The sequence below is a fragment of the Talpa europaea genome (genome assembly GCF_964194135.1).
Source record: "Talpa europaea genome assembly, chromosome: 5".
Taxonomy (NCBI): domain Eukaryota; kingdom Metazoa; phylum Chordata; class Mammalia; order Eulipotyphla; family Talpidae; genus Talpa; species Talpa europaea.
In genome coordinates this window covers 95,203,861-95,227,327 of record NC_140071.1, presented here as the reverse complement: position 1 = coordinate 95,227,327, position 23,467 = coordinate 95,203,861, and the positions used below count along the sequence as shown (strand labels likewise).

The 23,467-nt window shown below is 37.6% G+C and overlaps 1 protein-coding gene across 1 annotated transcript in view; it reads right to left on the bottom strand.

Moving 5' to 3' along the window:
* The window catches only part of RASGEF1B (RasGEF domain family member 1B), a gene marked incomplete at both ends in the record, with an annotated part of 591,784 nt that overhangs the window by 135,762 nt on the left and 432,555 nt on the right, over positions 1-23,467 (bottom strand). The window contains one exon of the mRNA XM_084232971.1: positions 4,757-4,840. Coding sequence (XP_084089097.1) covers positions 4,757-4,840 — 84 coding nt within the window. The remainder of the gene's footprint in view (positions 1-4,756; positions 4,841-23,467) is intronic.

Sequence of the window (23,467 nt, the reverse complement as noted above, 5' to 3'; positions counted from 1 at the left end):
CTGTAATAATTGCAGTGGCTTGCTCCTGTTAAGAATTATTATTATTGGCTGATTATTCTATATCTGACTTTGGGTACTTTTTTCAGAAGCAGCAGTAGACCAGAGACTAATTTGTGGGTTGGCTTCTTCATATTTTTGGATGACTGAAAGCCTTAAATATTAGCAATAACTCACTTCTCATAGAATTAGTGCTATCTATCCAGACCCAGCCTTGCTATAATAATATCATAATGTTTAATGTTCTCAACAGACCAGACCTGAAAGACTATTCTTAAAATGACCCCTGTTTGCTAAGTTAAACTTTCCTTTGGTAAGAAAAATAATGATGAGGTTAAATAATGAATGAGCTAAAGATTAATCTGTAAAAAGGGACACCTCTATTTCTTTTCTTCCCACAAATGCCTCCTAACTTTGAAATAAAGCAGCTCTATATTTTGATAATTCTGAGTTCACCAGTTCCTTTCTTTTTATCTGTTGTTTATCCAGTTACTTCCACCTTGTTCCTCCAGCTTCCCCTCCACTCACCCAGAAATACGAAGGCCAATGAAACCTTGTTTGCCCTGTCATTATCCTTCAAGGTGGTTTATCTCTCCATTTCCTTCTGGTTAAATGAAATAGGACATTAAAGTTACATTTCTTTTGATAGAGGAGAAGTGTACCTGCCTTTCTTTTGAGAAAGGCAGGTTGGCAATAGCTCTGGTCATGGGCAGCCCTGACTCCCAAACATCTCCTGCTGCTTATGTGTTCTGTGCAGTTTACTGGAACGAACCGGCGCCGCAGAGGCCGCGGGCCTCTCAGCCCAGAGCCCAACTGCTGCGCCACGAGGGGAGGCCCTCACTGGATTGTTTTGACTTGGCAAGATCACTGGCTGAGTTGAAATAATGCTTCTTTCAGCCCAGTCTCTTGTGTCTTGCCAGTAACACCAGTGAAAATTTTGTGTGGAAGAGTCTAGTAATTGAATTTTATATCACCCTCTCATATTACCAATCTTCCTAAATCCCTATTTTTGTCTCCATCATCATTATTTAATTCCCTTTCAATAGTTGACTTTGGATCTGCATTAATTTATTGAAATCCTGAAATCCTTCTTACATTTACTGTTAGCCAGTGCAACCTCTTAGGGGCAACATGTTTACTGTCAAATACATTAAAGTACTCTGTCTTCATTCATTCTCTGGAGTATCTCCTATAAATTACAAAGAATGTCCTCTAGCTAAGACATTGTGGGATTTGGGGAAATAAGCTCATCTCAAGCTTTCACCACACGATATTTAAGCAGCTGCAAAGACGAGGAAGACAAAGCTGCCAGGTCATCCCCTGGAAATCCCAAGACACATATTTTTAACATTTGCATTCTTATTTACATAAATTTGTATGCTCCATTCAAAAGGTGCTGACTTCAATTATGTAAAATAAAACATGCAACTTCTCTTGTTCTGAAGGTGTATCATCACACATTCCAGGCTTGCTTGCCGGCTGTCCAAAGAGATTTCTCTGACTTCTCCTTCTCTGCCCCAAGAACTTCCCCTCCTTTGTTCTACCCTCTAATCAAAACCATTAAGGAAAAGAGTTATCATTTATTTTAAGGTTGGAGTTGAATCCAAGTTTTTTTTTTTTTTTCTGTTATGATCTCATATTGGAATCCTTTGTTTTCCAACTGAGATCTTTTACAAGAACTTCCTCCCTCCATAGCAATGTTGGCTCTTGAGTCAACTTGGGGCACCATAGTATGGCGGGGAGAAACATCATCTGGTTCTAGCTTGCAGCCTATCACCAAACAGTGTCTCTTGCTAGTGAGGAAGAGTGCTTGGATTCAGGACTGATAAACTGTAGTTTCACTCAAAACAATGCCACTGACCCTTATAATTCAAATTTCATTGTGTTTACATTTTCAGCATCATTTTCCCCCTCCAGATGAATGGATAACAGAGTTGATTACAAAATTAATTGGTTGCAGGATTTTACAGACAGTATTTTAAGCCCAGAAGTAAAGCTAATGTGGGGGGCTTCCTGGTGGCGCAAGGGTTAAGACGCAATCTATGGAGCTATCCACAGCCACTGCAGCATGAATTCCTGGCCAGCCAGGGAGCAACCCACAGTGTGCAGCATTCCTCTCCTGACTTGCCCGCTGCTCCTTCAGCAGTGTATTTCAGTCAGTCTGGCTGTTCTGTTCCCCACTCTTCTCTGGTGAATCCTCTTACCCTGCCCCTCCGCACCTCTGGCCTGTACCCCGGCTCTTGTATGCATAAATATATAAATCTTAAAAAAAAAAAAAAAGAAGTAGAGCTAATGTGAGAAAACAAAGCAAGATTATCTTTTGGTACCAATGCCACTCAGTCAAAGACAGTCCTGGTGTCACTAAACAGATCTGATCCCTCTGCCCTGGCAGGGGAGGGACAGGAGAATCACATAGATAATATCACTGAACCAGCAGTGCACTTGCTTTCATACTGCACTTGATTTCCTTCCAGTCTCTGAAAAACATTCCAAAAGTTACTCCCTACCATCTCTAGACCTCTGTTAGTATTTCTGATCAGGTCTAGGAAACACTGAGTCAACTAAGGATTGTCCATTGGGTTGAAATGAAGTTTAGTCAAGAAAAACCCCTAAGGGCTTCATTGACTTCTAACCTCAGTCTTAGAAATGACTTCTCAGTCACCATAAAGCAATGGTCTATTTAGAGCCCTATATATAAGCAAATTCAAAATAGGCAGGACTGGAAGGAACCGCAGTGGGACAAGGACATGAATGCTGGTGCAGTTGTCACATTTTGTGACCTTCAGGATGTGTTTTGTTTATTTATCATTTTAATCTTTGGGTGAAATGATACTCCTTTCACTTAGAACTGAAGTCAGCAGAGAGGAAGTGCAGTCCCCACTGAACACAAAGTACAGAAACTTCTTCCCAAGAAGCTTGGGCTGCTCCCTGCTATGCCTGCAAAACGTCAGCTGCGTTGACAGCACGAGCAGGAGGCTTCCTGTTCAGCAGGGGTTTCACACTCTGCAGACAGCTGCCTTGGCAGGACTTGCAGCCAAAGCAAAATGACCAGGAATTAGCCAGGAAAATATTCATTTCCTTTCAAAAACTGCAAAAACTCTGGTTCTGCCAACAGGTATCTATACCACGGAGAGATGGAGAGAAAAGCCCCAATGAAAGAATTTTTGTTAGCTTTTGACTAGCCCCTCCAATGACTGTTTCATCCGAGTCAGTGGCTGGCTTGTGGTCCACAGATGCCCTGCAGTAGCAGGAGGCAGGAAGGAGGGAGGTGTCCCGGGAAGACCATGGTCCTCACGTTACACTGTGCCCAGAAAGGGTTATGGACATACTCACCAGAGTTTTGTTTTTCTTCTAGATATACAACAGCCACTTCTCCAGCTCCCATGTCTTGAGATGAGCAAACTAGAGATGTATTTCTCTCATTTTACCACAGGGATTGTTTTTCATTTATTCTTTTACTCAATTTATTTACATAATTTAGCGATTGGCTGGATGCATGTCAACAAAATAGCTTTAAAAAAATCCTTGCTCTTGTGGATTTTTATTAAATTATTTCATCCTTGTGACAGCCCTTTGGGGCAGGTACTATTATGATATCTTTTTTATAGGTGACTTTTTCAAAGTCATAGAGCCAGTGTATCGCACTGAAAATCTGCCACCAAAAAATAAGGCTTTTTATAGAAAGGCTGATTTCATGGGAGGAGCTTTGAAGGCTAGGTGAAGGGTTACTTATGAAAAAATATATTTACATATACTTAAAAAATATATTTACATATAAACTTCTGTAAGGGCGTGGGCCAGAAAACCTAAACTTCTGGCTTCTTTTCAGTGGAGAAGGCAGAGTTTGAGAGTTTGATCTGCATACTTTCATCTACTGTGCTTTCCATGTCCCTAATTGACCTTCAGTTTCGCCTCCCCTTTCTCTGTCTTAGTTAAGCTATTTAAGATAGCATCAGAAGTCATGTGGGGAATGACTCGGTCATGCTGGCTATCTCCTATGTGTACAAGAAGTAGATTTGTTATCATCAGACTTCTTTTTGATGTTTTCTTTTATCAACCCCCACTAACGCTGGTTTGACTATTTCCTAGCCTAGAAGAACCCATTGAAGTACAGGATGATTTCCTGTGCCCCCTGACACCAGTAAATAGCAGAGCTAGGATTTGAACCCAGGTAGACTGGCAGCCCGAGAGTCCACAATCTAAACTGTTGGTTTCTCTGCACTTCCCAGTGAGATAGAAGGATGGGATTTTCAGGTTCAGACAAGTAGCAGTTCAGGAAAAACTATAATTTCTACTCTACAGGTAAAAATCTTTCATTCTATAAGATAGTTGAAGTAAAAAGTATGGCAGATGTTATTATTTAGACAAGTGTATAATTGTGGCTAGATTTCACACTAACGTGTTGAAATATTTTTCCTCTCCTACAATATAAATTGCTAAAAACAGCCTCTTTCTTCCATCGAGTTCTCACAGGCAGAGGAAGGTGTCAAGGAGCTGAGAAACCAGGACATCAAAGGGAATTAGGGAAGATATCACAGGGATGGAAGTGGAGGCACATCAATATCCCTCAGTTCAACATCTAGGGCAGGTGTGCCTAGGATGTGTACCACTAGGACCAATAAATAGGTAAAAATTTGGATTTTATCATTATTTTTATGATATCAATTTGATCACTTCACCCAAATAACTCAAGCCAAAAAGGAATAATATCTAATAGGTTCAAATCATACTGTTCAACAAGAAATGGATTTGTTCTTACTTTGCCAATTGGCTTCTCAATCAGAGAGCTTGTAAAGCAGACTGGAGTTATGCTGCTGTACATTGAAGGTTTCCATTGCCGTTCCTGCAAAAAAAAGGAAACACACACAGAGATTTCAGGGACTTAGCTGGCTTTCCTGCTGCATGGAGCCATTTTCCAGTTTCTCACAGAGTGCATCAAGCACTTCAATTAAAGGCATGTCACTTGAAATACGCAACTCAGCGTTTTTGCACCAGTCTTCAGTTTGCAGTCTTTGCAAACTCATTTAACCTTGTGGAGGGACATCTTACAAAACCGTTTATGACATTTTGAAGCAATTTATATACACATGTTGACATAAATACAGAAAATTTTCAGTTTAAGTTGGCTTCCTACAACATAAAGACTGTGAATATTTTTTTAAATTAACTTCACCAATATCCAATTTCATAAAAACAGTAAGCACAGGTATACTCCTGGTTTTCAAATCTTCTATTCCATATTGAATAATTCCAAACTTCTCTACCTATTTTTCAGAACCCTCCAAAATGTGACTCTTTTTCTAATTTTATGGCTTCAGCTCCATTTTTTCCCCATAATTTAAACTAAACCTCAAGCCACAGTTGGCCAATGTGTTTTTCTTGAACAGACTCCAACTTGCTCTTGTTTATGCTATTCTTGATTCTGAAAATATCCTTTCCTTAGTATCTGTCTATGATTTCCTCTTACCTGTCCCATTCAGTTCCCTAAGAAACTTTTTGCTATTTTCCCTTCTGACTAGAGCAAGAATAAATATCTCCCTGCCAGAGTTCATGTACTATTATTAGAATACTTGTCACTGCTGAGAATGTGAGCTACCGAGGAAGGATTCATGCCTTAGTTATCTTCGTGTCCTTCACAATCTCACACAGGTCTTATACATTGTTATGGTTTAAATATTTGTGTTCCTATGAAGTCTGTATATTGAATTCCTAATCCTCCAGGTGATGGTATTAGCAGGTAGGGCTTTTGGTAAGTGACTGGGTCATGAGAGCAAAGCCCTCATGAATGGGGTTTATATCCTTATCAATGAGAGTCCACAGTGCTTCTTTCACCAAATAAGGAAATAGTGAGAAGCCCACAACTTAGAACATTGTCATCTGACAATGTTAGTACCCAGAAATGTGAGAAATAAATTTATTTATAAGCTGCCCAGTTTGTGGAATTTTGTTATAGCAGCCCAGGTAGACTAAGACATAATATAAGTAATTTCTTTCTTTTTTGTCAGCTGAAACCTTTTTAATGTGGCCACTGATTTCCAAAACACCAGATCTGACTGTACAACTTCAGCTGTAGTTCTCACTACATACATTTTTCACTCTCTTTTCATTCTTTTAGAGGAGATATCAAGAGGCTTGTTACTGGCAAAAGAATAACTGTAAGTACCAATAACCCCATAAAATGAAAATGACCTTTCAAAATGTGTCAACAAATATTGACCCATTCCCACCTCCCAGCATTCATTAATTGGCCTTGTTTCTTGAGTGAAAGGAAGATTTTTCAGTCGTCTTAGCAAAGGAATGGAGAATGGCCCTCTGGAATCTCTACCCCTGCTGTAACTAATTATCTTACCCTTGGCAAATTACTTGTATTTTCGACCAGGGTGGCCCTGCCTGTAAATGTGGTTTGCATTATTTACACACATTTCTCAGACTACGTTGAGACTAATTATGTAGATATCTGTGGCCCAGATAGGCAAAGAATAATTCCCGGGAAACAGACCCTGCAATGGCTTTAGGAAAAGCCATTCAAACCTCTGACTTCTTCCCATGATCTGAAAACAGAGGTTATCATTGGATTCTGAGAGATGTGGATTTCTGTCTATTAGGAGTTAAACTGAGACAAGGAATTCATTTTGCAGGTCATGTTCCAGTCATCAAAGTTTAATTACTATCAAACCCCACTGGCTCGTGTCCCAAAGATATTAGTGAGTGCATGAATGAAAGTTACAAAGTATCCCATCACCCAGGCCCACCTTCCAGAGATAAAAAGACAATGAATAGCAGCAGGGAAAAGTCCAAAAGATACAATTTGAGACTGCAACTTCTATAAAATGAAAATAACAGTTTCAGTGTTTGTGATCTGTGCACATGACTCTGTTTTAAGGAAGTCAATCTGCAGACACAGTAGATGAATCTGAGAAACTGTCCTTCCCTGAGGCTGGCCCTGTTGCCATGGCAACATGTAACTAGTTTCCTTTGGTTGTTGTGCAGTCTAATTTTCTTTAGACTAAAGATTTCCTTGATACGTCTACACTGAGTATATTTAAGACTGAAACTTAGTCATTGCAGAACATAGATTTCTTACGTAGAAATTTAAAAAAAAATAGCTTCACTAATATCTCATTGTACAAAAATCAATAACCATAGGTCAATTTTTGGCTTTCAAATTTTGAATTTTAATATGATGTTTCTGGATCACACATAAATGGGAATTTTTTAAATAATGGGTTTTCATGACAAACACAGAGTAGTGATATGCATAGAGTTATTACAAAATAGCATTTTCCTTTCCTTATTTCCCCTCTTCATTTTGAACCTTCTACACAGGATTTTGTTGTTGCTGTTGTTTGGGTGATTGACTGGGGTGGGGGGGTTGTGTTTACTGTTATTCCATAACTTACTAACCATTTGCTAAATGTGGAGATGGGGGTACAGAGGATAGACTTAGACAAAGAAGAATAGTCAAGAATGGGTCCTCCCCTGGTGGCTCAGTGGTTGAGCGCTGGGCTGCGAAGCTGCCTGCAGCCTCAGCAGTGCTAGTTCTAAACCCTGGCTGCCGGCGAGGGTCCCACATGGTGCGCAGACCTCTCCTGCTGCACCCGCTGCTCCCTTCAGCAGTGTATTTTGTCATTCTGCCTGTTCTGTGGCTCTGGTGGGTTCTCTCACCCTCCCACGCTTCTGACTGTACCCAGTGCTTGTATGAATAAATAAATAAATCTTTAAAAAAAAATTAAAGAATGGTTGCTGAAGTCTCAGGCAAATAAGTCATCCTCTCCAGCTTTCTGCAAAATGAAGGCAATTATTACCCCTTTTTCTTCATCCCACAAAAACTTCAGCACTCCTGAGAAGCCAAGAACTGCTCCGAGTTCTCCACATGACAGATACCTGGTGTTACTTTTCTAGGACTGGATTCCTAAAAGGAGGCCAAAGAAATGGTTGAACGCTTGGCTGTAATTACAACCTTCAGTGTTTATCCTGGTGCCTGAAATATAGAGTAACTCCTGGTGCAAAAGGACAGAAATAATCTTGGCTGGTAAGAAGGAAGGACACAGGGATCATCTGGCAGGCTCAGTTGATTGAGCAGCAGGACCAATCCAGATGGCATCTGCTTAAGGGTGCATCACTGGGCACCCCAAAAGGTTCTAATAACGCTGAAGAAAATCACACTCAAAAATCCTGATTTTATATTCCACAAAAGACATGAACATCAGGGTCCATCAAGTACCCATCCTGTTTCCCCACACTCTGGGACTAAGAACAATGAGTTCTATTTTGAGGAAGAAGTAGATTCTACCTTAAAAATGGTCATCCCTCTAGCAATTATTTATCTATAAAAAGAACTGCACCTTGCATCCTGAGTGCTTTTTAAAGAACTATAAACACAGTACTTTAGCTATCCTCACAAGCCATTTCTAGGATCTAGGATGTTGAAGGAACTGGGACATTTCAGACACTCAGTGGGAGCCAAGGAAGGAGAAAATTTCTGTAAAAGGACACGAAAGAGATAATCGCCATTGTTCTGGCCCCTCCTCTCCCTGGTCCCCAACCTGCTGGCTGAGGCCCATCAACATGGACTTGGGTCCTCCCACCCACCCCAGCTAGAGTTCCTTCCTTGGAAGGGTCAAGCATACAGATGCAGAGGTGAGGTGGCCTTGGGAAGGGAGGAGACCTGGGTGGAGGGCCATTAAATGTTGACTCACTCAGGCTTGACCAGACTTCCTCCCTTTTTCCACACTCGAGTACAATTTTGGTGAACTTAAGTAAACTATGCATACTGCTAAGTTTTCCTACTTCCTTTTAGGTTATTATCACAGACCCACACCAGCTCCGGTATGTGAAAATCCCCGACCCTCAAAACTCAGGCAGGGAGAGGGTCACAGGAGAGAACACACAAACGTTTCAGTTTTTTAAGTTTTCTGGGTAGAATTCTGCCGGCGGCTGACCTGCTTGTACATTCTTCAGCATCTCCCCCAGCACCTATTTCCCTTAAATGCTCCTCTAAATTTTTGCCTTTAAATTTCTATGTCTTGGATGTTTCACATGCTGATTTTTAAAGTGTCCCTTGTGCTTTTTCCTTCCTTCCCTGTGTTTTATGCATCTTTAATACCACCTGTACCTACCACAAGGCTACCATTCCAAAGAACATTAAAATAAGTACTGTCGAAACACTCAACAACATTAATGGGATTTTTGAAAGGAGGCACATTTCCTTCACTGTACTCTGGGGTTTCTGAGTTTCCTGCCTGCCTTTATCCAAATGCATAATATTTAGCTTCAATACCATTTTGCATCACGTTTCTATACATTTTCCACTTAGCATTACAAGTTACATAGTTTCTGCATTGTTATATAGTCTGGATTTATAATATGGAGTGACTACATAATTTTCTATCAACAGCATACAGCATAATGTATTTGATAGCTTGACAGATATTTTGATTATTCCATTTTCCCTATATATTTTTGAGATTTTAAACAGTTTTATATATATAATTCACATTCCATCCCTTCACCCATTTAAAGGGCATAATTCAATGCCTCTTCATATACTCACAGGGTATTAAAGTAATCACCCCAATCTCATTTTAGAATTTTTTTAATCTCCTGCCAAAAAAACACCCTTTACCTATTAGCAGTCATTAACATCCTTCCTGTCCCATCCCACAGCCCTAACCAACCATTAGTTTACTTTATATCTCTACATTTTTGTCTATTCTGGACATTTTATATAAATGAAATAGCACAATATGTGAACTTCGTGACTTTTACTTAGCACGTTTTTCAAAATCATCCATGCTATCATTACTTCATGATTCCTCATTGGCAAAAGTAGCCCACAGTCTATTCATTCCACTTTAAGACTATTATGAATAAAACATTTGTGAACATTCATGTACAAGTTTTTGGGAGGGATATATGTTTTCATTTCTCTTATTTCTACATACAGAGGCTGAAATGCTAAAGTAAATCTTACCTTTTGAGAAACTACCAAACTGTTTTTCTCTATAATTATTAATACCTATATAAATATATTTTTTATTTCTTGAATTACATCTTTCACCTATATAATCATGTGTGAAAGAGATGGAATTTTTTCTAACTCTTGTTATTTACAGTCCAATTGTTGCTTTTCAAAAGGATAATGCTAGTTTACACACTGATCACTTATATATCATATATATGTGCATATATACACACACACAACACAACTCTATTTTCTTCATGGCATTTATGAGCAAGACGCCACAATTAACTTCCTGTTTATAGATGAAGACACTAAGGACCACAAAGGTTAAGGAACCCAGTATCAGATAACCAACAAAGCAATATAATACCACTTTTGTGGGCTTTATTGGCTTCATATATCTATACCCAATATATCCCTAGTTTCAATGAGTAATTGCTGACTATGTGTCTGTCCTATAATTTCTTCAGCTTGTGTCGCAATGACACAATATGGATGGAGTCAGAGGCACGGGATCAAATTCCAGAGCTGTAACTTGCCTGTTTTGTGATCTCCATTGAGCTGCTGAATCTTGCTAAGCCTCAATTTCCCCAAATTTAAAACAGGATGATACCTACAATATAGGCTTGTCCAGAGTATTTAAGTTACATTTGACTCAGCCAAAGAAACTTACATAATAAGTACTAATAATATTTTTCATGTTAATGATATATGTTTTGTTGTTATTCTTCCTTGGTGCCCTAATCAGAGTAAAATATCAGGTATCTATGAATCTATACTACAATTAATAAATAATTTCTTTGGTTATTGTCATCCAATAAATTATACTGAGAGTGCTACAACATTTAGTTCTTCACTAAATTTATAAGACTTTTTATAAACCTATTTTATATAAACTATTTTATTTTTATAAGCATTTCATATTTTATATTAAACTATAAGTAATATGAAGTTTATAAAATATTTTAATAAAATTACAACCATTTATAATAATACAGATTATAACAATATTAAAAACTACAAAAAGATCATTGAAAAGCTTGTTAAATAAGGTTGAACAGGTCTGTTTACTTTTAAAACATTCCAAATTTTTACATTTGGAATTGATTATAAATTTTAAATTTACTTAAAATAAAACATACTATTATAGTCTATAAAACAAACAAATATTTTAAACATTCATAAAAAGCAATCAATTATAACTTAATGACAGTAGACTCATAAAGGCAAATGCTTATAAAACAAGGTTATGTCTCGTTCTAAAAATCTTGTAAATAAAATAGCAATGACACAGTGGAAAGAGCCATGACTCCTATTCTGAAGACCTGGAACCGAGAACAGTTTTGATATATGACCCCTATTGGGATCCCATTTCTGCAACAGTAAAAAGTTCAGTATATAATTTGCCTTTTTTGGTTAAAATTCCAATAAGGCAATATACCTAAAAATAATCCACAATTCATTAAAAATTATATACCTCTTTGGAACATCAAAACCAAGGAAAGTGGTAGTTATACTATACGATGACATATTTGTTTTCATGATATAAACCCTTAATGTTCAGGACTTCAGAAAAGATAAGAAAGTGAAAATAGGAAGTCATCTATTCAAATATCAGGAATAATCACATAGGAGAAGAAACAGTTCTTCACAGTTTTCCCATATATCACTGGAAGTAAGCTTCATATCCAAAATTATCCCAGAAGTATGGGGTCTATGAGGTCCAAATCTAAAGTGAAGTGAAAATGGAGCTTTCAATGAGCAGGTGAGAGGAAGCCAGGGATGCTGCAGTGTGCATCTCTGCCGACAGGGACCACTTGGAGAACCACAGCAAACTTGGGGGAAGGTATCGGTGGGTAAGAAAGAGATATTACTGGCTAAGTTATGTGCCCCCCCATACATGTATTGATGTACCAGGACTTTGGCATCTCAGACTATGACTACATTTGGAGGTTGGGTCTCCAAAGGGGTGATTAAAATAAAATTAAGCTGAGGGGATCAAGAAGATGCGGTATATATATATATATATATATATATATATATATATATATATATACAATGGAATACTACTCAGCAATCAAAAAAGATAAACTCATGCCATTTGTTGCAACATAGATAGATTTGGAAGGGATTATGCCAAGTGAAATAATCAGAAGAAGAAAGACAAATGCCAGATGGTCTCATGTTTTTGTGGAATACAAAGAAAACAAAGAAAGGGTCATATAAAACCAAAGTAAAAAACTAACTCTTGACTATAAAACTAAGGCAACCATTGGAGGAAAGGTGAGAACACAGTGAGGAGGGAGCACAACGGTGTATGGTAGTGGACTTTGCATAATTTGGTGATGGGCATGCTGTGATAACAACATCTGAAGAGGTAGGGGTCCTATACATGGAAGAAAGACCATGTAAACATACAAGAAGAAGACAGCCATCTACAAGTCCAAAAGAGGAGTGTCAGAAGAAACTAGCTGTGCTGACACATTGGTTTCAGACCTTCAGTCTCCAGAACTGTGAGAAAATAAATTTCTGTTGTTTAAGCCCCTGGTCTGTGGTAGTTTGTCATGGTAATTTAGCAAGCATCCACACCAAGGGGGAGGGTTTTCAGCTAATAAACCTTTTAAGGGTTTTTTAGTTAGTGAGTGAAGGAAAAGTTTCCAAAGACTTGGGTGAGCAGGGACAAAACAAGCACAAAATTTGAGGATGTGGTGTTTTCCACAATACTGAACAGGCACTGGGGAACACAATGAATAAGATGTTCTCTCACCCTCAAGGAATTCCCCCAAGTCTAGTGTGGGAGAGAGGCAAACACATAATACTCTAAAGGAGTGGTGCATATTAACGATATAGTTAGGCAGAAGAATCAGTGGGAGGAAAGGAAGAGACGTAATCCATCCAGTAGAGGAGTTTCTGCTGTACAGAGGCTTTTAGAAGAACGCAATATAGGAACTTAGTATAGGAGGACAGAACCAATGTCAGGTGGACAAAGAAGAGTGTTTCAGAAGAAGTCACCAAAATAGTGACAGAGGAGGTTCTCTACTTTGTTACTGAGAGAAATATCAAATACCAGAGTTATCAGAGGAACACTACCTTGAGAGAGAGTCCACTGGTTTTGGGTGAAGCACCTTTGGACATTGGAGGCCAATACAGACAACACAAAGGGAACACAGAGGAGTCACATGTCACTGAATAGGAAGTGGGTGAAGAGAGGTCCCTGGAGTTTGTGGTGTAGAGGCACAAACAGCACAGTTGGTAGCTCAGCTAGGGACCCTGAGGAGGGAAAACAAGAAATGGTGTGGAGCTACACATTCTTGAAAGAAAGAAAACCCATATGGGGAATCCAGGTTGTCCCAGGTACGCTGGGTCTTCCCTAAGGAAAAATTAAGTAGTCTAGACTAAACTACCCCTTCCCCACTCCTTAGGGTTGGTACTGACCTAGTGAAGGTCACTGACAGCACACAAAATGCTTAATCTCAGATCTGGAATCCCAGAAATAAGGGACATCAGTAGTGTCACAAACATGGGCTAACCTCACACCCCAACACATATACATTAGCAGTTGGAAGCTCCCCAACCAACTGACACAGCACTGCAAAAACAGGTATCAATATTTATGCAAGGGCTTCCCTGGTAGTCTTGGGGTTAAGTCTCAGTGTTATCACCAAGATGGTCTGAGTTCAATCCTCAGCCAGGGAGCTAACCCACATAGGGCACAGCAGACCTCTTCTGTCTCACCCACTGCTCCCCTTAGCAGTGTAGTTCAGTAATCTATCTCTTCTGCTCTCCACTCTGTCTCTGATAAATCCTCTCATCCTCCTCTCCTGTCCCCGCCCCCGACACCTCTGGCCTATACCCCAGTTCTTCTATGCAATCAATAAATAAATCTTAAAAAATACTTATGGAAGCCCTCAAAGAACAACAAAAAAATCAAATCAAGCCACAGTGCCATCTGCAGGAAAAGTAAGAGTAGTTCAACTCTCCAAGTGAAACTAAAGATAGTGGAAAAAAATGAGGAAATATAAATAGCAAAATGGGCAAACAAAAAATATATGACACAAGGGAATATGACAAAGAGAGAATATCCTTCTAGAATCTAACCTAGGAAATTTGGGCGATTGTACCTCCTTGTCAGATAAATAAATCAAAATTGTTATAATAAACTCAAAAAGAGGAAATAAAAATCAGAAAGAAATCAAAGTAATACAAAGGAACTAAGAAAAATTAATTAAAATGATAGTCACAAAAATAAATGAATGAGCTCAGAAATAAAATTAATGGACAGAAGATTTAAATTGAAGTTTTAAGATAATAAAAAGGATTCAGGATGTAAGGGAGTCAATAAATGAGATCAAGAATGCAAAAGAAAACTATGGAAGCAAAGTAGATCACATGAAGGGCTGAATCAGTAATTTGAAGATAGTAATGCATAAAGGACTCTGGTGGAAGAAGAGAGAGATAGATGTGAAAAAGAAGAGAAGAAACACTTCAAGAATTCTAACTTCATTAAGAAAGGCAAAATAAGGATAATGTGTATTCCAAAAGGCAAAGAGGCTGGGAGGAGGAGCAGAGAGCTTATTCAAAGAGGTCATTCCTCTTATTTGTAGAAGAAAATTTCCCAGATATGGGGAAGAATCTAAACACATACATCCATGAATCTAAATGAATACTTGGGTTTTCTAAATGAAATGAGATCTTTACAAAGACACATAGTAGTGAAACTATTAAGCATTCAAGACAGAGAAAGAGTATTGAAGGTGGCTATAGAGTGTGGGAGCAGGTAACTAACAAAGGTATTCCAATCAGGCTTTCATCAGATGTCAAAGCTGATACTTTGCAGGGAAGGAGTCTATGGAATAACATATTTAAATTAGTCAAAGATAAAAACTGTCAAAATAGAATACTATATCCTCCAAGACTGTTTTAGATAAAAGGGAGAAATGAAGGCCTTCCCAGTCAAATAAAAGGTAAAGGTGTTTGCTAACACTTGACCTCCCCTGCAAGTAAATGTGAAAAGGAGCACTCTTACCCAAATCAAAGACAATAAAATCCACAAAAAAAAATCAAACAAAGAAATAAATAGAATCAGAAAATTAAAGACAAAATGGTAATAGCAAGCCTAATTTATCCATTATCATCCTAAATATAAATGAATTGGACTCACCAATCAAAAAATGCATTAGCTGCTTGGATCAAAAAACCCAACTTACTGGGTCTCCCATGGTGGCGCAGTGGTTGAGCGCTGGGCTGCGAAGCTGCCCGCAGCCTCTGCAGTGCCGGTTCAATCCCTGGCTACAGGCGAGGGTCCCACATGGCGCGCAGACCTCTCCTGCCGTGCCCGCTGCTCCCCTCAGCAGTGTACTTCGGTCCTTCTGCCTGTTCTGCTCCCCGCTCTGGCTCTGGTGAATTCTCTTACCCTCCTGCACTTCTGACTGTACCCAGTGCTTGTATAAATAAATTAATTAATTAAGAAAAAAACTAATTTGCTTTCCTCTAAGTTGTATACATCTCTCCTCACCTTCCCTTATATAAAAAAAAAAAAAACCCAACTTACTGATCTCTCCAGGTGACCCATCTAAGCTCAAAGCTCATTGATTCAAAACAAAAGGTTGTAAAACAATCTTACAAGCAAATGATATGCTAAAATAGACAGGGACAGTGATAGTTACAATAAGACAACATAAAGGAAGGAACATATAATGATTAAGGTATCAATATATCAGGAACATACAAAACTCATCAATATATATGCATCAAGTAAAGAAGTATCAAAATATGCAAAACAACTATTAACAAACTTAAAAACAGCCATTGACAGCAACACAATAATAGCGGACTTCAGCACCCCACTTAATTACTGTAAGATAAACCAGATAGAAAATCAACAGGAAAAACAGTCTTCAAGGGGGCACTAGACCAGATAATTTTAATAGGCATTTATTTGTTGAGGTGAGTGTATATTCTACTCAAGTGCAAATGAAACATTCTTGAGGATTGACCATATCTTGGGTCACAAAACAAATGTCAATAAATTCATTTAGATTGAAATTGTATCAAGTGTCTTCTCTGATCACAATAGTATCAAACAGAAGTCAACTGCAAAGAGAAAGTGAAAAAAAATATGTGAAGACTAAACAACATACTATTGTGTTAATGAGGAATGACTATTGTGTTAATGAGGAAATCAGATGAGAAAATAATAAAAAAAAATAACTGGAGCTACAAGAAACTATGGGACATAGCAAAATCAGTACTACTAGGAGGGAAGTAAATGCCAAAATGAGCACACAAGAAACAAGAAAGATTGCAAATAAATAATCTAATCTTATACCATAAGAAACTAGAAAAAGAGCAAGCAAAACCAGTAGAAGGAATGAAATAATAATAATTAGGACAGAAATAAATAAAATAGTAATTTGAAAAGAGTACAAAATATCAGTGAAACAAAAACTGGATCTTTGAAAAAAAAAATAGTAAGACTTAAACCTCTGGCTATATTCACTAAGTAAAAGGCAAAAGCTCTACTAGAATCAGAAACAAAATAAAACTTATACTAGAGTTCTCAGAAATACAGAGAATCATAAGAGTCTACTTATGAACATCTTTGTATGCCAATAGATTAGACAATTTAGAAGAAATGAACAAGTTCTTAGAAGTATAAAGCCTTCTGAGAATGAATCAGGAAGAAACAGAAAACCTAAACAGATAAATTACAAGCAAGAAAATTGAAAAAACATTCAAAATCCTCCCCAAAAAAACAAAACTCCAAGGCCAGATGGTTTCACTAGTGAGTTCTGCCAGACCTTCAAAGTCAAATGAATACCTATCCTTCTCAAACTCTTCCAAAAATCTAAGGAAGAGGGAATACTTCCAACACAATATTCCATGAGGACATATTCTGATACCAAAAGCAGACACTAAAAGCAGAAACCAAAAAGATCACAAGAAAACTACAGACGTATATCCCTGATGAACATAGACACAAAAGTCCCCAACAATATCTTAGCAAATCAAATTCAACAAAACTTTACAGGGAACACATATCATGACCAAGGATAGTTCAACATCCACAAATCAATCAATAAAATCCACCAAATCAACAAAAGGAAAGATAAAAATAATATGATCAAACCAATAAATGCAGAGAGTATTTGATAAGACTAACTATCCATTTATGATAAAAGAATTAAATATCTAAGAATAAACCTAATAAAGGAGGTAAAAGACCTATACAATAAAACTGTAAGGCATTATTAAAAGAAATAGAAGAAGACACAAAGTAATGGAAAAATATTCTTTGTTCATGCATTGGGAAAATTAACATTGTTAAAAGAGGTATCATACCCAAAGAAATACACACATGCTTCAAAGATATACTGCAAATATTCCCCAAATTTACATGGAACTGCGGAAGAACCCTAGTAGCTACAGCAATTCTGACAATAAAGAGTTATCACAAGCCCAAACTTTACATTACAATACAAAGCCATATTAATCAAAATTCTATCATATTTCATTCATAAAAATCTCTTTCATGGACTTTTAGAAGAATCTCAATTCTTACTTTCTTCAGATCTGCTCTCCATAATACCACAGAGAGACTGAGATATTTTTAAAAAGACATTAAATGGAGATGATTTTGCTCTCCCCCCTTTCTTCTTAAACCAAACACTTCAGAGGTTTCCTACTGCCTTCGACGCAAACTAAAATTTCACCTTGGCCTACATGGCACTTCATAGTTAGATCTCTTTCTACCTCTCCTGACTTATATTGTATTAATTTCTCTTTTATTGTTTTGAATGCCTGATTCTCGTTTGCCACCAAATCTCTTTTTATGCTCTTCTCTCCTCCAAAAATCCTTGCCCACCTCCCAGCATCCCTTTCAACTTATGCATTTTCCTTTTCTAGTTACTCCAATTTCCCCTTCAATATGCAGCTTGATTGCAATTTTCCACAGGGTTCGATTACCTTCTTCTATGTTTTCACCCTACAAAGCATTTCTCCTTTGTGACACTTCTCCAAGTTGTCACTGATTTTGGCATTTCTTTGTGCATGTGTTTGTGAGCTTCTAATAAGAAAGTGTATCAGAGGGAGGGAGGAAGGAGTACAGGGGACTGTGGTAATGGTGCATTAGTGAAGGAAACTCTACGGGGACTACACCTGAGGGTGTGCGGGAAAGCAAATATTGTTTAAAAATGAACAGTGATGCAAAAAATAAAAAAATGTTTAAAAATAAAACAAAATAAAAAATGTTTAAAAATAAAACATAATAAAAAAGGAAGCATATTAGTTATCATTTCCCTTGACTGAGCTCCCCCAGCATCAAGGATATTTTGATCCATCACTATGTTTCTAAACTCTAACATAGTACTTGGCACATTGTAAAAGCAACAACAAAAAATACTTATTGTAAATAAATGACAATGGATAAGTAACAAAGGATAAATTCCTATGACAAATCTTAAAGAGAAGAAAGACTGGGAAAGGCACAGAAAATATAGTAGAGTTTTCCAGGCTGTAGGTAAATATGCATATATACATATACATAAATGTATTCGAACAATTGTGAATTGTCTAAAAGTTCTGAGAATGCCTAGGAAACTGGAGAGGTAAACAGAGCCAAACCATGAAAGATGTGATTTATCATGAAGAAATGAAAGCACCTGCAAAATATTTTAGGCAAGTATTGCCTGAGTCAGATATATGCTCTATAAGAATTACCTTGATGTCTTGATAAAGATAGTATTAGAAGAGTGTGAAGGTGGAGGCTCAGAGATCAGAATGAAGGAATGGGGAATGAAGTAAGATGGGAACATTTAGGGAGAGAGAGAAGAGACTGGAGTCCGGAATATCAGTCTATTACCCATATCACAGCTAACTGTTGAACAATAACAAAGGTTTTTGCTGTTGCTGTTGTTTTAATGATTTGGTTCTTTGCCTGTGCTTAGGGAAAGCGCTCACTTCATTGTGTGTGTGAGTGTGTATGTGTGTGTGTGTGTATCCTGATGTTGAGTTGGTATTGTGTCTTTGCTTCCTACATAAAAGAAACAGAGAGTGAAGGTTCCTCTAGAGTTTCAGTGGGGAATGTGAAAGGAAAGGTGTCCATCAAAGGCATAAAAACCTGTACACGGATTGGAGTTGTTAAGTCTTAACTTTTAGACTGTGTGTTTTTGCTCTATGCAAAGGAAAATATAATGTGCAAAGTTCATATGAATAATCAATGTATAAATACATTATAGTAAATATCTTCTGGATGACATTTTGGCAACAAATTACCTTCACTATAGTTCTACTCTGACACTCTGGGCCAGCTCCATGCATGCACTAGCACACAACTCAGAAGAGCCCCATGTTTGGTGTATGTTCTATGCTTGCTATGTTCTGTTGTTACAATTTAAAATCTTTAATAATTTTATGTTTAAACTTTGTTTTGTAAGGGAAGGCCAATGAGAACAATGGAGGATGCACCGAGAAGATAAGCACAACACATGTTTGCTGTTCCTTGATACCCCATTTGCTTTGAGTGTTTGCAATGTCTCATGGGAATAAAATCCCACCTGGCTGTGCACTGTGTGACTCAATACAAGTACAAAGTAAGTGTGTTACATCTATACTAAGTAAAGGAGGACAGTGAGAGCCTCAAAGACCATGCTTTCCATTTCAACCTGAACTTGCTTGGAACACAATATGAAGGCAATAGTGTTTTACAAAACATGAACAAAACCAAAGGCTTTCATTATATTCTTCTGTACTCATGCTACTCTGCTGCAAGCAGCCACTTATGCTGAAAATGGTATAGAAGAAAGAAAGAAAAAGATAGGGCAATTTATAGTTCCTTTTCCTTTAAGTCCATCCTTACTCAAAATAAATTTAAAGTTAGAAAGTGTTGGTAGAATACATTGTGTCAAAAGGTAAAATAAAAGCATTTGAGTTAGTTGTGCAGTATGTCCAATGTTCTGGTAAGAATGAAATACAGGACCTCCCCTGGTGGTGCAGTGGTTGAGGGCTGGGCTGTGAAGCTGCCCGCAGCCTCTGCAGCACCAGTTCGATCCCTGGCCCTTGGTGAGGGTCCCACATGGCACGCAGACCCCTCCTGCCATGCCCACTGCTCCCCTCAGCAATGTATTTCGTCAAGTCTGCCTGTTCTGTTCCCCACTCTGGCTCTGGTGAATTCTCTCACCCTCCCACGCTTCTGACTGTACCCAGTGCTTGTATAAATAAATAAATGAATCTTTAAAAAAAAAAAGAATGAAATACATGTGCATGCACAAGCTACTAAATATTAATTGTTAATTTCAGAGTCTACATGCAAGTTACATGCTTTTATATTTAAAGCACTAACATCGCACAATACAGAAATGATAAAATTCATACTAATAATCTAAATTTCATGTTTCTTGACTTAGAATGACAACCAATAGAAAATGAAAAACACCACAATAAGAGAAAGACTGCAAAAGAAAGGAAAACACTCTACATTTTAGTTCACTTAGTGGCATTTTTCCTGCATTTTGAACCAAGAATCCTGTATTTATTGTGCAGCTCTGCTGAAAGTTTAAGAATTGCCAGGTACTAAAACAACATTATCACATACCAAAATAGAGCCAAGACAATCACCAATTCTATTGGCAGTTAAAAAATAACTGATATTATTCAATTATATCTTACAAACTGGTGTATCTATATAAACCAGTCTGCATAACCTAAAAGGTGAAACATATTTTTAGGCAAGTTTAATTTTGATAGAATATTAGAGGACTAAAATAAACTGGCACAGTGCAGCAGTTTTTCAAATCAGGAGCTCCGGTAAAATACAAGTGACAAAGTAAGTTACATTGGATTCCAAAATCACCTAAAATGATCTGTCTGAAAAAGCATGAGTTTCATTTTGAAGACACAAGCACCTGTGAATACCCTGAACTAGAGTTTTAAGCCAAGTTTTGGATTCTGAGACTACATGAACAAAATTTCTGTTCTCAAAGATGAAATGAAGTATTATTAATATAACTTTTATACAATGGTAAAATAGTACCAAATGAAATTATCCATGCATCCTTTATACACAACTATAACTTTTAAGGAAGAGAGAATAAAGTAATTATTCTCACACTTTCAGTCTTTGTGTGTGTGTTCCCCAAACAGATACATTTTGGCTATTTCTTAAGGACTATTTTTTTTTAAGATTTATTTATTTATACAAGCACTGGGTACAGTCAGAAGCGCGGGAGGATGAGAGAATTCACTAGAGCCAGAGCGGGCAACAGAACAGGCAGACTGATGAAGTACACTGCTGAGGGGAGTAGCGGGTGGCAGGAGAGGTCTGCTCGCCATGTGGGACACTCGCCAGTGGCCAGGGATTGAACCGGCGCTGCAGACGTTGAGGGCAGCGTGGCAACCCAGAGCTCAACCTCTGCGCTACCAGGGAGACCCTGTGGCTATTTCTTCCATCTTATTTTTCATGATTCTTGGATTCATTTTTCAGTTGTAAGCATAATATAGTAGATTATAACTTAATCTTCTCTCCCTGAAGCTAAAAAGTTAAGAGTTCCTGATATCTCTAAGTATATAAAGTGATAACATTTCAAAACAATATAGCCCTTAACTAGTCATCATAAAAATGTCCTGAATTACTAGAAATTAAATGGGATTAATTGGCATAATTCTCCCAAAGAGCAGATAAGTGGTGCAATTTTAAGTGCAAAGGTTAAGAACGCCCTGCCCATTGAAGGGAAATGCATTCATTCTGTAATTAATAATTAGCAAAAGGTTTAAGGTATAAAATTCCCTGGGAAAGATGGCATGTTAGTTTTCATTCACAGTAAGAGGGGAAATGACTGAGGGAGAATAATCTGTGACCAGGTTTTGATAGGAAATAGAGCAGATAGAAGTAACCAAGGACTTCCACTGAGTGGTGTGTGCAGTGGGGTACCCGTTACTACTACTTCCCCTTCACTGGATCTTGGTGTCACATGTTTTATGAGCTAAAACAGCCCTCCCTATTTTAATCACTAGTTTAATAGGGGGAAAACAAAACATTCCTAAAAATATTGTCCATACTGTAGAATCTACATCATGTAATCTATAAAGTTTTAGGCATGTAAGTGTGATTATGATTATAATTCTCAGGAACAGGAGTGATGTTCTATGGAAGAAGCACTAACCCATCACTAGATGAGCTCCTCCTGGTGAGAGGAGAGTCCTCCTCGGGCGGGACTTTAGAAGAAAGCAGAGGTGACTGACTTGATTGTTCCAGGTAAGCTTCTGGCGTGGGGATCACAGCACAGGGTTGTGTCCTTATTTTGCTTTTCAGGGGTTAAATCGACCATTTGACTTTATTACAAGATGTGATCTATTATTCAAACTACAGTCAGATTGAACAACATAGAATTAGTGTCAGAAGATCTCGATTTGAGAAAAGTCATTGCTATGGTTCATCTTACTTGCTCAAACGACCTCATAGTTTTGTTACAACGACTACTCAAGTCAGACACAATGACTGAGGCATTTTTTACATTTTTTTTCCTAAAAACAGCACTCCACATGGACATGACTTACAAACTATATTGTAACACATAAATGTTACAAAAGAATTTGTACTAATTGTTATAATTTGGTACAAAAGTTTGTACAAAGTGTTACAAACTGAAAAAATGGAATTTGCAGTAATTTTTATTTCAGTAGAGGAAAAATAAGCCAATGACATTTTTATGTGAAAATTTATTGTTTTACAAATAAAAAAGCAGTTATGTTTTTGGGGCATGGAGTCACCTCTGCCCCAGGTTCCTTAATGGGTGACTTTCCTCTCACATCTTTAATCAAGGCAGCCTAGGGTTTCCCAGACCTCTCAAGTCAAGTAGGAAAAATGGTTTTTGCTAACTCCCTTGGGACAAACCAACTCTACTCAGCAACCTGGTGGCCAGTTAAGGACTATCCGGGTAGAAACTCCTCTCAGGCATTGCTCTAATGAAAGCTACTATACTGGTTTCTAACAGCATATGTTCTACCCACCATCATTCTTGAACTTAGTATGAATGAAATTATACAAAGTATATTCTTTTGGCTCTCCATTCTTTTCCTTAACACTATGTTTATAAGATTCACCATACTACTGTGTATGGTTATAGTTCATTCGCTTTCATTGCTGTGTAGTATTCCATTCTCTGAATACATCACAATTTATCCATTTCACTGCTGATTATTTGTATTATTTCCATTTTGGTGCTACTTTATATAATATGGCTATGAACACCCTAGCCCATGCCTTGTGGTATACATATGTATACTTTTTTCTGTGTGGTCTATAGGTAGAGGTAGAATTGTTAGATCATATACTCTGTATATATTCACTTTAGTAGACAAAGTCAAAGTAGTTGTACCAATATTCACTCCACCAAACTTATATAACCAGCAGTAGCTTGTAATACATTTATTTTCTGCTTATAATAGCAAGAGATGGTTTCTGTTTGCAAGTAAGAACTTTACAAGACATGTAAAGAAAAAAGTCTGGAG